Here is a 16,362-nt window from a genome sequence, read left to right on the forward strand (position 1 = left end):
GGCCTAAATTCATTTGTGAGTCATAAACCAACAAGATTCTTTGCTTGTTTTCTCCCTCCTGGCCTGACTGTAGGGGAAAAAAACATTACTCATTTCTTAATGAAAATGAAAATTTAAGGTTTGCTTTTTCCAACTAAAGTAAAGCATCCTGATCCATTTATTTGTGTATACTTGCTGTCTACAGCGGTGCCTGACATACAGTGAGTGAATAGTACCAATAACAAAATGAAAGATCCTTCCATGGGAAAGATGCAGTGACTGCGATCCAGGGTGGTCTTTCCTTTAAAGCCCTCAGGAATTCCCCACAGGCACTATAAAGCCATAAGAGACGGGCCTCATGTTCCAAGGTACGTTCACCCACAAACTTGCAGAGGGAAAACTGAATACACTGTTTAAATGAGGGAATCACCCCTTCTTTTCTTTTTTCATCTATGCTTTTATTGCGGGTAACAAGTGTTACTCTATTTTAAAAGTCTGAACCACAATGAGCAGAGGAGGGAAGGAACAAATCATTCCGGATACCTATTTCACTTTTACTTTTTCACACTGGCATAACCAACAAACTAAAGAAAAGCAGGGAGGTCAGAACAGAGGAAGGAGAATGGAACAAGGGAAAGGAAGGAGGGAAGAGAGGGGCAGTGAAGAGAGAAAGAGAGGGGGATGGGAAAGGGAGGAGGGGTGAGAGAAGGGAAGCAAAAACTGTGAACTCTCCTGGTTACTTTCCATTTGCTAATTCAAGGAAGGCCTCTTTCCATCCTCCTCCATCCTTCTCTCTGCCCCGGGAGGTGGACTTACATGATGTTAGTAAGAGCACCCCTCTTCTCTGGCTTTTGTTTGGGTTTGGCCAGTGGTGAGGCTGGGCAGGTGAGGAGGGTGGAAGAGGTGAGTGGGTGAGATCAGAGTATTTATTGCCCTAGATCTTTTCTGAAAAGTTGCCTGAGGCTAGGTTGTGTCTCTTGTCTATAGGTCATCTTTCCTCTCAAGGATACCCTGTTACCAATTTTCCGTCATTCCACTGATCTGGCAACCAGAGGCCTGGGGTTGGGAACAGCTCCATCCCTGTTACTAGCTCTGGGTTTCTCTCAATCCCTTGCAGTTCACCTCTGCTCCCACAAATGTCACTGTAAACAAACCCTCTTCAAAGGTTCCATCTGTTTGTTTTTGGGACTCAGGTACTGAGGGAGGAAATGAGCAAAGGGATGAATTCTGTGGAAGATGCTTTGGGAAGGAGGGAGAGAGAATAGGACTTCCCTGGTGGTACAATGGTTAAGAATCTGTCTGTCAATGCAGGAGACACAGGTTCGAGCCCTGGTCTGGGAGGATCCCACATGCCACGGAGCAACCAAGCCTGCGAGCCACAACTACTGAAGCCCGTGTACCTAGAGCCCATGCTCAACAACAAGAGAGAAGCCACTGCGATGGGAAGCCTGTGCACTGCAGCGAAAGGTAGCTCCCGCTTGCTGCAACTAGAGAAAGCCTGCGTGCAGCAATGAAGACCCAAAGCAGCCAAAAATCAATAAGTAAATAAATGTATTTAAAAAAAAAGAGAGAGAAAGAAAATAGGGACAAATAACTCTGTGGACAGTGCCTACAAATTCTCTCTCAGAAGCTTACGATGTGAATAGTTGAAAGTGTCGGAGTTTTGTGATAACCTGTTCAACTATCATTTATGTTTAATGAATAGCATAAATAGTTGGAGGTATAAGTAAAAGAGTGGAGAGAAGTGAAGAGAGACTAGGTAAGTGGGTGTGGGATATAAAGGCCATCATGATCTATTCACAGTGTAGCCAGTGTTGTGGCTAAATGTGACATGTTGATAAAGGCAGACCCAGCTAAACACCAGCTCCAGCACTGACCTGGCAATAGTTACATAAGCCAATTCACAGGGCTCAAAAACCTCCTGTTATACTTTTGACAATTCTATAAATTTATAAGTAATCAAGCTAAGGTATTATTATAAATTCCAACTCTCTAAATTGTATAATCTTAATATAATTATAATACAACATAATTTTACAGGTGCTACAGGATTACACAGAAATGCTCCAAAAGAACAGAACATACTTGCTATAAAACAAAAACATTCCATCCCTAAATCAAATGGGCAAGAGCTGTCTGCTCTTTGCAAGGAATTGTGCCTTTTGTCACAAGATTAGCAGGTCTGCAGAGGAAAGAAAAGAATTAAGCATCATTATCAGTTAAAGTCACCAGTAATTTCTGCAAGGAAATAGGCCAACCGTATTCAGGAATTATCATGAAAACACTCAGCTTTCTAGGTGAATTATTACTGAATTAATATTAACCCCCCGGGCTTAGTATGTAGGGAATATTTTTTAAAAGTTGCTAATGTAAGGAGATATGCTACTGATCTTTTAATCTGATCACATCCAGAAAGAGTTACTTGCCCTGGGGTCTGAGCTACATTGTAATAAAATCAAAGGACATAAAAACTGTGGCAGGAACAGTACTGAAACTGGAGAAGCATCATTATGAATAGCAACAAGTATGGAGATGCACATGTAAGAGGGTAACTGGAGTCAATATAACCACTGTTCTTCCATGATTTAGGGTAAATAGATGGTTATGGCTCATCTGCTAAACAATCTACTGGGTAGATATTTATGGATTATTGTACAGTACATTATTGAGGATAAGCCTGGTTAAAAACAAATAGAGAAAAGAGCAAATGGCACAGAGAGGCTTTTAGTAAGGCCATCATTTGTAATATTTCTCAGGAAAAATCTCTTTCAGAAATTCCTCAGCATAGCTAATGTAACATAGAAGGACTCTCCATTTTAAGAGTGCATAAATCCGCACAAATTGCTATAATAAGGATTCATCCCATAGCCCTTTTGGCATAAATGCACATCTGGTCTCTGTTTGCAATGAAATCAATTCAAAGCCCCACAGTGCATTAATAATAAAAATGTTCAACATATTGCAACCAAATAAGCCCTGCAAATTTGAGTCTGCAAGATTCTGTCACACATGTGTATACTTTTAACACTGATAAATGATTAGGTTACAGAACATTTATCAAATGGATTAAGATTCCAAAGGTAGACTTCTTTTTTTTTTTGTAATTATTATTTCCACAGGAAAATCCATATGTATATATGCTAGAAGCTTTTGCTTGCTTGATTTATAATACCTCTTGGACTTTTATATCTGTAGTTCACAATACCATAAAAATTTTATTAATAATAAAATTATTATAAGCAATACTGCCTGGCTTAGAGGAAGTACATGGATTTCCCCTTTAAGAACAACAAAATCCTAGAATTAGCTCATAGCATATTAGGCTTGTCATTAAATCTTAAATTAAAATAAAGTGGAGAATTTTTTCCACATTAATTAAAAAAATTATTGACTATTTTGTTTTCAGCAGTTATAATCAACAACAGAGGAGCTGGATCTGGCAAAGCCTTCCTTGTCAGTGACACGATTTACCTTCTGTGTTATATGGCTGACCCAAGGAGAAGAACAGTTGCTAAGGTCTGGTCCTTGGGGATCCCAGATTCCATCAGGAGCCAGGCATAGATAAGTTGATACTCCTAAAATAATGAGAGAAATAGGTCTGCTTCAAATATTCAAACCATCTTTCTTATAATGACTTTATATCCATAATATGTTCAAATATGAGCAAAGGTAAGACTATGATCATTAAACTGAGGTAATGTCTATTAAAACACCATGTACAGTGCCTAGCAAGCAACTAGCATTAGAGAAACATAATACAACAAACACTCAATGTTTTTAAAGCATTTGCTGACAACTATACCAGGTACAGGGAATAGCTTCATGAACTAGATGAATGTGGTACCTGCCTCCAAGGGGCTTACTGCTTGAGTTTTCAGAGGCAAGGTAGCGGTTGAGTCTTAAAGGAATCAGTTTGCAGGTTTTTCAGGAAAACAAGGTGGGTAAGGGCATTCCAGGCAAAGGAAAAGTATGCTGTCTCTGGGAATCATCAAGTGTTTTGAATTGAGGTCTACTGGGTAGGGAAGTTGTATTTAATGGAGTTGGAAAGGCTGGCAGAGCCAGATCATAAATGCCCTTGTCTGTCATCTGTAGGTGCTGGAAAATCAATGAAGACCATTACGCAGAGGAGACAAATGGGCTGATTTAGGCTGTAGAAAGATAACTGTGGCAGCAGCATGGAGGATGAATTTCAGGGAGTGATATGGAAGTTGTGAGGAAGCTATTGCAATAATTCAGGTGAGAAAAGACTGTGTGGGCCTTGAACAGGGGCACAGCAGAGGGGACAGAGAAAGGGTAAAAAGAAGACTGCAGAGTAAGCACAGTCACCTGGGAGGGAGGGCTTCAGAAGGTTTCCTGTAAATCTCTTTCTCAATTTTCACAGAACAAGAGTGACATATTTCTGTACTGCTTTGCAGTTTGCAAACTGCTTTCAAATACAGTATTTCACTAACCTCTACAACAAACATCTGAAGAAATGGGGGCTGTTATTATTTCTCTTTTAGAGATAAAGGAACTGAGGTCCAGAACTAAGGGGACAGTGCCAAGAGAAAAGTTCCAAATGTTTTCTGATTCCAATACCGCAGAAAACTTTGGAACTAAATATTGTGCCCCTTCATAAAGGGAAGGAAGATCTCAGAATATTTTTAAACACTTTGATGAAAACAAATTAAATGTGCACTTTTATATATCTTCTTATCTTCCCACCACTTCATATACCATGGAATTCAGAAGGACATTTCCACATTGAAACTTTGTTAAGACAAACCTATCGAAGTAACCAAATCAATAACACCCAAAATCACAGCCCCTAATAATGCTAGTCTAGTGATGTCTATAATGCATTTATTTTATTTACACATTTTATGCAATAATGCAAATTTTATGCAGGGTGTCAAGTATTAGTTTTATGAAGATCAATAAGAATCTGTAACAATAAGATCAATCTGTATCTGTAACAATAAGAAATCAAACTATTTCTGGCTTAAAATGGTAAATAATAATATGGTTACCATTTGGTGATATTATGAATCACATCAGCGAAAAGAAAAAGGTGTGGGGACAGAGAGCTATCTAGTTCTTGACTACCTCCTAGAGAAAACAACGCAGGATTGATCTCTCTAGTGGATGTTGTGTAAGAGGAGGTTGGCTCCTGCCAGCATCATCCCGGACAATGTCAAGAGGCTCCAACTATTAAAGGACAGCTATGATGACTGGTAATAAAGGATAGTCAGATCTTCTCTTCTGTTAAATGTTAGGTAGTTTCAATGATCATCTAATACAGAAGTCCTCGATCTAGTTTTCTGCAATAAACATTTGAAAATTGGTGACAAGCATGAGAACTAGCTCCCACCAATCCAGTGATTCACTCTGGGCTGTTGCATAGGTGAGCTGGCTCTTTGGAGTAGCTGGGACATCCATAGCTTAATTGTAATTTGACCTCACAGCATGGGTGAAAACTATTTATCTCACAGGTATGCCCACCAAATTCTCACCTGTGACTTCTTCAGGTTGCATTCTCAAACTCTGAAAATACTTGGTTATAAATTGTAATTTAGCTGAGTCCAGAATTTAATCAAATGTTAAGTAACAAAACTACGTTGTGACCAAAAAAAAAAAAAAACTAGGAAAGCAAGCCAAAGTAACAATACACTTTTAGCTCAGCTTTGTAGGACAGACTTACCTATAGTTCCTGCAGGGCACGGCTGCTTTGCCATCTGTCCTTGACGGGTCTTAAACCACATGATTTCTCGAGCTTCCACAGCCTCACAGCTCTCTTCTAGAGCTGGGATTTGGGATGATCCTGACGGAAGGTGTGTGGTAATGTCGTCAAGTACCTCAACTGCTGGAGATGGTGTGCTGGTATTCCGGTTTCTTCTTCCTGACACCGATGGGGTGGTACTCCTGCCTGGGCTCCAAGTTGTGGTCCGAAGGGTGGTACTGGTGGTGGTGCTTCCCGTGCCAAGAGGTCCTGCAGTAGAGACATCTGAAATAAAATTCAGAAGAAAACGCCTACATTGCTTGTTCACAGTAGGACCTAAAAATGTCCTAATACTTCAGAAGTCATTTTTATTTGACAATTCAAGGAGCCTTAAACATGGGAAAAATAAGCCAATAACAAAATATCAGAGTGCTACTTGAATATCAAGACAGCCATTTGACTAATGTTAAATGTAGGCTTGTTTGTAGTTTTTCTCAACTTCAATTACAGAAAACAAAGTTACAGCACAATTCAACTCTTCAGTAAGCTTTAAGAAGCTTCAGGCCTTTTGGACAATTAGGGGATTAAAACATTTAAAGCCCTCCCCTTAGAATCTTCAAATTCGGTATAGGAAGGGAGAGAGCTATATACAATATTTTTTCCACATTAACTATAACATGAATTTCTAAAGATGTAGCAAAAAAGAAAAAAAAAATCAGAAATTAAAGTGCCCACAAGCTAAAAGGTAAAGAGCAATTCTGAGTATAATATCCTTAACACGAATTAGAGTAGTGTGATTTACTCTGATGCTCTTAAAACAGACCCATTGTATCAAAACTTTCAAACTTCACATTAGTAATTTCCAATTAGTGTTCATAAATTATTTTCTAACTAGATTTTTAAAGTGGCATTTTCCCAATGTATTCCAAGTTCCAGATAAAAGTGGTTAGGTTCCTTGATCAGATATTAACAGGTTATTAAATCTATAATGTATACAAAAGAATGTCTTAATGATACTATAGAAATAATCACTGCAGAGAATTATCTTTCTGGTAAAATATATTCAGATTCCCAAGATAGGAGTGCAAGTGGGTACCAGGCCTCCACATACATACACTGCTTTCCTAACTGTAAGATTAGAAACTACTCTTAACCTCACTTACTGGCAATAAACAGTGGGGGAACTGGCTCTGGTCAGATTCAAAGTAGCACAGGTTTAAGAAACTGAAGGGAGAACTGTGATGAGCCTCCTGTTGTTTGTCATTCATGGTCTGCTTTACCATGTCATCAATTAGACTCTGCTGCCCCAGAAGAGATGCCAAATCCATCACAGTGCATTTGGTGCATAAAACAGAATAGAAATGGCAGGGGGAGGGTCTATGATTTTTCAAACACTTATTTATTTATTTTTTTAACATCTTTATTGGAGTATAATTGCTTTACGATGGTGTGTTAGTTTCTGCTTTATAACAAAGTGAATCAGCTTTACATATACATATATCCCCATATCTCCTCCCTCTTGCGTCTCCCTCCCACCCTCCCTCTCCTACCCCTCTAGGTGGTCACAAAGCACCGAGCTGATCTCCCTGTGCTACGTGGCTGCTTCCTACTAGCTATCTATTTTATATTTGGTAGTGTATTTATGTCCATGCCACTCTCTCACTTTGTCTCAGCTTCCCCTTCCCATGTCCTCAAGTCCATTCTCTATGTCTTGTGTCTTTATTCCTGTCCTGTGCCTAGGTTCATCAGAACCATTTTAAACACTCATTTAATCATTGAAATTGTAGCATTTTCTGAAATGATACTATTTGCTATTTTGTCTTCTTGCTTGTTCTTCTGTTTCCTCTCCCCTCCTTCTCCCATTTTCTCTCACGTTCCCTCTCCACGTGAATGGTAATGTTCATAACTACATTTACTCAAAGTTCATACAAGAAACCAGAGTATCCTTCTTTCCCCTTCTTTTTTCTGTATACACCATATCCCCCAAATTGCCAAGTCTGGCAGATTCCGTCTAATTTAAAAAATTTCTTGGAGACCTTCAAGATGTCAGAGGAGTAAGATGTGGAGATCACCCTCCTCCCCACAGATACATCAGAAATACATCTACATGTGGAACAACTCCTACAGAACACCTACTAAAGGCTGGCAGAAGACCTCAGACTTCCCCAAAGGCAAGAAACTCCCCACATACCTGGGTAGGGCAAAAGAAAAAAGAAAAAACAGAGACAAAAGAATAAGGATGGGACCTGCACCCCTGGGAGGGAACTGGGAAGGAGGAAAAGTTTCCACACACTAGGAAGCCCCTTCACTGGCGGAGACGGGGGGTGGAGAGGGGGAAAGCTTCGGAGCCATGGAGGAGAGCGCAGCCACAGGGGTGCAGAGGGCAAAGCGGAGAGATTCCCACAGAGAGGATGGGTGCTGACAAGCACTCACCAGCCTGAGAGGCTTGTCTGCTCACCCGCCGGGACAAGTGGGGGCTGGGAGGTGAGGCTCGGGCGTCGGAGGTCAGATCCCAGGGAGAGGACTGGGGTTGGCTGCGTGAACACAGCCTGAAGGGGGCTAGTGCACCACAGCTAGCCGGGAGGGAATCAGTAAAAATTCTGAAAGTGCCTAAGAGGCAAGAGACCATTGTTTCAGGGTGCACGAGGAGAGGGGATTCAGAGCACCGCATAAATGAGCTCTAGAGACAGGCGCGAGCTGCGGCTATCAGTGCAGACACCAGAGACGGGCATGAAAGGCTAAGGCTGTTGCTGCAGCCGCCAAGAAGCCTGTGTGCAATCACAGGTCACTATCCACACCTCCCCTTCCAGGAGCCTGTGCAGCCTGCCACTGCCAGGGTCCCGTGATCCAGGGACAACTTCCCTGGTAGAACGCATGGCGTGCCACAGGCTGTTGCAATGTCAGGCCGGCCTCTGTCGCCACAGGCTAGCCCCACACTCCATACCTCTCCCTCCCCCCGGCCTGAGTGAGCCAGAGCCCCCTAATCAGCTGCTCCTTTAACGCCATCCTGTCTGAGCGAAGAACAGATGCCCTCAGGGGACCTACATGCAAAGGCGAGGCCAAATTCAAAGCTGAACCCCAGGAGCTGTGAGAACAAAGAAGAGAAAGGGATATTTCTCCCAGCAGCCTCAGGAGCAGTGGATGAAATCTCCACAATCAACTTGATGTACTCCGCATCACTGGAATAGCTGAATAGACAATGAATCATCCCAAAATTGAGGCGGTAGACTTTTGGAGCAAATGTAGACATGGGATTTGCTTTCTGCATCTAATTTGTTTCAGGTCTTACGTTTATCTTAGTTTAGTATTTAGAGTTTATTATCACTGGTAGATTTGTTTATTGATTTGGCTGCTCTCTTCCTTTTTATATATATATATTTTTTCCTTTTTCTCTTTCTTGTGAGTGTGTATGTGTATGCTTCTTTGTGTGATTTTTGTCTGTATAGCTTTGCTTTTACCATTTGTCTTAGGGTTCTGTCTGTCCGTTTTTTGTGTTTTTTTTAGTATTGTTTTTAGTGCTTGCTATCATTGGTGGATTTGTTTTCTGATTTCGTTGCTCTCTTCTTTCTTTCTTATTTTTTTATTACACTTTAATTTTTATATGTTTAATAATTTTAAAAATGTTTTAATTTTAATAACTTTCTTTTCTTTCTTTCTCTCTCTCCCTCTGTCTCTCTCTCTCTCTGTCTCTCTCTCTCTCTGTCTCTCTCTCTCCCTCCCTTTTCTTCTCATCTGTGTGGCTGACAGGGTCTTCGTGCTCCGGCCAGGTGTCAGGCCTGTGCCTCTGAGGTGGGTCCAAAAGAGACCTCCCGGCTCCACGTGATATCAAACAACAAAAGCTCTCCCAGAGATCTCCATCTTAATGCTAAGACCCAGCTCCACTCAACGACCAGCAAACTCCACTGCTGGACACCCTATGCCGAACAACTAGCAACACAGGAACACAACCCCACCCATTAGCAGAGAGGCTGCCTAAAATATAAAAAGGTCACAGACACCCCAAAACACACCACCAGACATGGTCCTGCCCACAGGAAAGAAAAGATCCAGTCTCATCCACAGAACACAGGCCCCAGACCCCTCCACAAGGAAGCCTAGATAACCCACTGAACCAACCTTAGCCATTGGGGGCAGACACCAAAAACAACGGGAAATACGAACCTCCAGCCTGCAAAAAAGAGACCCCAAACACAGTAAGTTAAGCAAAACGAGAAGACAGAGAAATATGCAGCAGATGAAGGAGCAAGGTAAAAACCCACCAGACCAAACAAATGAAGAGGAAATAGGCACTCTATCTGAAATAGAATTCAGAATAATGATAGTAAAGATGATCCAAAATCTTGGACATACAATGGAGAAAATACAAGAAAAATTTAACAAGGACCTAGAAGAACTAAAGAGTAAACAAACAATGATGAACAACACAATAAATCAAATTAAAAATTCTCTAGAGGGAGTCAATAGCAGAATAACTGAGGCAGAAGAACAGATAAGTGACCTCAAAGATAAAATAGTGGAAATAATGACCACAGAGCAGAATAAAGAAAAAAGAATGGAAAGAATTGAGGACAGTCTCAGAGACTTCTGGGACAACATTAAATGCACCAACATTCGAATTATAGGGGTCCCAGAAGAAGAAGAGAAAAAGAAAGGGATTGAGAAAATATTTGAAGAGATTATAGTTGAAAACTCCCTAATATGGGAAAGGAAATAGTCAGTCAAGTCCAGGAAGCACAGAGAGTCCCATACAGGATAAATCAAAGGAGAAACATGCCAAGACACATATTAATCAAACTATCAAAAATTAAATACAAAGAAAAAATATTTAAAGCAGCAAGAGAAAAGCAACAAATAACACAAAAGGGAATCCCCATAAGGTTAAAAGCTGATCTTTCTGCAGAAACTCTACAAGCCAGAAGGGAGTAGCAGGACATATTTAAAGTGATGTAAGGGAAAAAACTATAACCAAGATTACTGTACCCAGCAAAGATTTCATTCAGATTTGACAGAGAAATTAAAAGTTTTACAGACAAGCAAAAGCTAAGAGAATTAAGCACCACCAAACCAGCTTCATAACAAATGCTAAAGGACCTTCTCTAGGCAGGAAACACAAGAGAAGGGAAAGACCTACAATAACAAACCCAAAACAATTAAGAAAATGGTAATAGGAAACATACATATAGATAATTACCTTAAATGTAAATGGATTAAATGCTCCAACCAAAAGACAGAGACTAGCTGAATGGATACAAGAACAAGACCCATATATGTGCTGTCTACAAGAGACCCACTTCAGACCTAGGGACACATACCGACTGAAAGTGAGGGGATGGAAAAAGATATTCCATGCAAATGGAAATCAAAAGAAAGCTGGAGTAGCAATTCTCATATCAGACAAGTAGACTTTAAAACAAAGACTATTACAGGAGACAAAGAAAGACATTCCATAATGATCAAGGGATCAAACCAAGAAGAAAATATAACAATTATAAATATTTATGCACCCAACATAGGAGCACCTCAATACATAAGGCAAATGCTAACAGCCATAAAAGCGGAAATCAACAGTAACACAGTCATAGTAGGGGACTTTAACACCCCACTTTCACCAATGGACAGATCATCCAAAATGAAAATAAATAAGGAAACACAAGCTTTAAATGACACATTAAACAAGATGGACTTCATTAACATTTATAGGACATTACATCCAAAAGCAACAGAATACACTTTCTTCTCAAGTGCTCAAGGAACATTCTCCAGGAAAGATCATACCCTGGATCACAAAACAAGCCTTGGTAAATTTAAGAAAATTGAAATCGTATCAGGTAACTTTACCGACCACAACGCTATGAGACTAGATATCAATTACATGAAAAAATCTGTAAAAAATACAAATACATGGAGGCTAAACAATACATTACAAAATAACAAAGAGATCACTGAAGAAATCAAAGAGGAAATCAAAAAATACCTAGAAACAAATGACAATGAAAACACAATGACCCAAAACGTATGGGATGCAGCAAAAGCAGTTCTAAGAGGGAAGTTTATAGCAATACAATCCTACCTAAAGAAACAAGAAACATCTCAAATAAACAACCTAACCTTACACCTAAAGCAATTAGAGAAAGAAGAACAAAAAATCCCCAAAGTTAGCAGAACAAAAGAAATCATAAAGATCAGATCAGAAATAAAAGAAAAAGAAATGAAGGAAACAACAGCAAACATCAATAAAATTAAAAGCTGGTTCTTTGAGAAGATAAACAAAATTGGTAAACCATTAGCCAGACTCATGAAGAAAAAAAGGGAGAAGACTCAATCAATAGAAATAGAAATGAAAAAGGAGAAGTAACAATTGACACTGCAGAAATACAAAGGATCATGAGGGATTCCTACAAGTGACTATATGCCAATAAAATGGACAACCTGGAAGAAATGGGCACATTCTTAGAAAAGCACATCCTTCCAAGACTGAACCAGGAAGAAATAGAAAATATAAACAGGCCAATCACAAGCAATGAAATTGAAACTGTGATTAAAAATCTTCCAACAAACAAAAGCCAATGACCAAATGGCTTCACAGGTGAATTTTATAAAACCTTTAGAGAAGAGCTTACACCTATCCTTCTAAAACTCTTCCAAAATAGAGCAGAGGGAGGAATGCTCCCAAACTCATTCTCTGCGGCCACCATCATCCTGATACCAAAACCAGACACAGATGTCACAAAGAAAGAAAACTACAGGCCAATAGCACTGATGAACATGGATGCAAAAATCCTCAACAAAATACTAGCAAACAGAATCCAACAGCACATTTAAAGAATCATACACCACGATCAAGTGGGGTTTATCCCCGCAATGCAAGGATTCTTCAGTGTATGCAAATCAATCAGTGTGCTACACCATATTAACAAATTGAAGGAGAAAAACCATATGATCATCTCAATAAATGCAGAGAAAGCTTTTGACAAAATTCAACACCCATTTATGATAAAAAACCTCCAGAAAGTAGGCATAGAGGCAACTTACCTCAGCATAATAAAGGCCATATATGACATATCCACAGCCAACATCGTTCTCAATGGTGAAAAACTGAAACCATTTCCACTAAGATCAGGAACAAGACAAGGTTGTCCACTTTCACCACTATTATTCAACATAATTTTGGAAGTTTTAGCAACAGCAATCAGAGAAGAAAAAGAAATAAAAGGAATCCAAATTGAAAAAGAAGAAGTAAAGCTGCCACTGTTTGCAGATGACATGATACTATACATATAGAATACTAAAGATGCTACCAGAAAACTACTAGAGCTAATCAATGAATTTGGTAAAGTAGCAGGATACAAAATTAATGCACAGAAATCTCATGCACTCCTATACACTAATGATGAAAAATCTGAAAGAGAAATTAAGGAAACAGCTTCATTTACCATTGCAATAAAAAGAAAAAAATACCTAGCAATAAACTTACCTAAGGAGACAATAGACCTGTATGCAGAAATCTATAAGACACTGATGAAAGAAATTAAAGATGATACAAATAGATGGAGAGATATACCATATTCTTGGATTGGAAGAATCAACATTGAGAAAATGATTATACTACCCAACGCAATCTACAGATTCAATGCAATTCTTATCAAACTACCATGGGCATTTTTCAGAGAAATAGAACAAAAAATTTCACAATTTATATGGGAACACAAAAGACCCCGAATAGCCAAAGCAATCTTGAGAAAGAAAAACGGAGCTGGAGGAATTAGGCTCCCTGACTTCAGACTATACTACAAAGCTACAGTAATCAAGACAGTCTGGTACTGGCACAAAAACAGAAATACAAATCAATGAAACAGGATAGAAAGCCCAGAGATAAACCCATGCACCTATGGTCATCTTATTTTTGATAAAGGAGGCAATGATATACAATGGAGAAAAGACAACCTCTTCAATAAATGGTGCTGGGAAAACTGGACAGCTACATGTTCAAGAATGAAATTAGAACACTCCCAAACATCATGCACAAAAAGAAACTCAAAATGGATTAAAGACCTAAATGTAAGGCCAGACACTATAAAACTCTTAGAGGAAAACACAGGCAGAACACTCTATGACATAAATCACACCAGGATCCTTTTTGACCCACCTCCTAGAGAAATGGAAATAAAAACAAAAATAAACAAATGGAACCTAATGAAACTTAAAAGCTTTTGCACAGCAAAGGAAACCATAAACAAGACGAAAAGACAACCCTCAGCATGGGAGAAAATATTTGCAAATGAAGCAACTGACAAAGGATTAATCTCCAAAATATACAAGCAGCTCATGCAGCTCAATATCAAAAAAACAAACAACCCAATCCAAAAGTGAGCAGAAGACCTAAATAGACATTTCTCCAAAGAAGATATACAGATTGCCAACAAACACATGAAAGAATGCTCAACATCATTAATCATTAGAGAAATGCAAATCAAAACTACAATGAGGTATCACCTCACACAAGTCAGAATGGCCATCATCAAAAAATCTACAAACAATAAATGCTGGAGAGTGTGTGGAGAAAAGGGAACCCTCTTGCACTGTTGGTGGGAATGTAAATTGATACAGCCACTATGGAGAACAGTATGGAGGTTCCTTAAAAAACTAAAAAAAGAACTACCATTTTACCCAGCAATTCTACTCCTGCGCATGTACCCTGAGAAAACCATAATTCAAAAAAATACATGTACCACAATGTTCATTGCAGCACTATTTACAATCGCCAGGACATGGAAGCAACCTAAGTGTCCATCGACAGATGAATGGATAAAGAAGATGTGGCACATATATACAGTGGAATATTACTTAGTCATAGTAAGAAACGAAATTGAGTTATTTGTAGTGAGGTGGATGGACCTAGAGACTGTCATACAGAGTGAAGTAAGTCAGAAAGAGAAAAACAAATACCATATGCTAACACATATATATGGAATCTAAAAAAAAAAAAAAGGTTCTGAAGAACCTAGGGGCAGGACAGGTATAAAGACTCAGCTGTAGAGAATGGACTTGAGGACATGGGGAGAGGGAAGGATAAGATGGGACAAAGTGAGAGAGTGGCATGCACATATATACACTACCAAAGGTAAAATAGATAGCTAGTGGGCAGCAGCTGCATAGCACAGGGAGATCAGCTTGGTGCTTTGTGACCATCTAGAGGGATGGGATAGGGAGGGTGGGAGGGAGACGCAACAGAGAGGAGATATGGGGATATATGTATATGTATAGCTGATTCACTTTGTTATAAAGCAGAAACTAACACACCATTGTAAAGCAATTATACTCCAATAAAGATGTTAAAAAAAAAATTTCTCTGTCTTCCCAATCACCATTATCTATTTTCAACCTGCCATCATCTATGAATGGAAACAGTGGCCTTTTAACATCTTTCCTAATAAAAGCAACACCAGAGCAAAATGCCAATACTGGTATTTCAATATCTACTTTTGCAAAATGAAATTCAGGATTTAGTAAACAAAATTTTTGACACTAAGCATTTAACACAATTCAAATATAATATTTAGCAACATATTTTTAAACAAGTGTAATTGAATTCTTAAAATTATAAACAGTAAAAATTATTATAATATAAATTGTTTACATATAAAATTATCAGAATTTTCCAAAAGAAAACATAAAATTAAGAAAATTTAATAATAATAAGTTGAAAATGAAATATTATTTATTAATATTAATTAATGTTAAAAGTAAACAATATAATTTTATTAATATTTAGCACTGGCTTTTAAAAAATATGTGTCAATTGTGTCATTGCTGGGAATATAAGCACATTTTTTGTGCAAATTTTTCCAGCTGATGGAAATTTTATTTTTGACCTCATACTACTTGATGGAGTAGTAAGGCAATAGTTAAAAGCTAACTTCAAGTTATTTTCTCTGACTCCAATTTCAATAACGCCATCTCTCATTTGTACTTTTGAAGGGATGATTTTGAATTAGAAATATTTGAAAGGGACTCTGAATCTTTTCATTGATAATGAGCTACAGTTTTTGTTTCAAACAAAGCATTTTTAGTTCTTTGTAGTCTACTTTGATCATGTAGAAACGGAGACTCAGCTGTATTAGTGAAATAATCTCATGGTGAAATGTACTCGTTCAAAAAGTTTTTGATCTAGAGAAGAAATTAATTTAAAAATAGAAGCTGTGATTTTCAATGGTCTTCCTTCTCTTCCTGAGAATTCTATAGGTAGTAAAGAATGTTTTCTAAATAAATGCACCCTTCTTAACTTAGAAATTTTAATTAACATACAACCCTCTGGGAGAAGAGGGGATTTTTTTTGTAATCATTTTTGCTCTGATAAAACTGCATCATCACATGTCTGGTGAGAAGATTCTCTGGCCTATTGTCTCAATCACACAAATCATGCACAAGGAGCAATGACATATGATCATAAGACTTTTGCTTGCTCTGATTCCAGACTTGCCAAGTTTGAATAGGATTGTCTTTTAGCATAGATTTTAGGTATGTATCATTGTGCTCTATTTAAATGATCCAGATTTCAGATTTTTAAAAACTATAGTATCCCACCAAAAAGTATTCAACAATAGCACCACATAATGAAAATCAGTGTTCTTATTTTTCTCTAAAATTACCCTATTCAAACCATTCTCCACCTTTTGCCAAAGACA

The 16,362-nt window shown here is 38.5% G+C and overlaps 1 protein-coding gene across 6 annotated transcripts in view; it reads right to left on the reverse strand.

The window, feature by feature from the left end:
• ADGRL3 (adhesion G protein-coupled receptor L3) overlaps positions 1–16,362 on the reverse strand; it is an 846,510-nt gene that overhangs the window by 157,275 nt on the left and 672,873 nt on the right. For 3 of the 6 annotated variants that reach the window (XM_057547223.1, XM_057547221.1, XM_007193536.2), the window contains 2 exons: positions 5,660–5,962; positions 3,451–3,554 (listed from right to left, as the gene is read on the reverse strand). In XM_057547223.1, coding sequence (XP_057403206.1) covers positions 3,451–3,554; positions 5,660–5,962 — 407 coding nt within the window. The remainder of the gene's footprint in view (positions 1–3,450; positions 3,555–5,659; positions 5,963–16,362) is intronic. The other 3 variants (XM_057547222.1, XM_057547220.1, XM_057547224.1) reach the window with 1 other exon arrangement.

The sequence above is a fragment of the Balaenoptera acutorostrata genome, chromosome 5 (assembly GCF_949987535.1).
Source record: "Balaenoptera acutorostrata chromosome 5, mBalAcu1.1, whole genome shotgun sequence".
Classification (NCBI taxonomy): Eukaryota; Metazoa; Chordata; class Mammalia; order Artiodactyla; family Balaenopteridae; genus Balaenoptera; species Balaenoptera acutorostrata.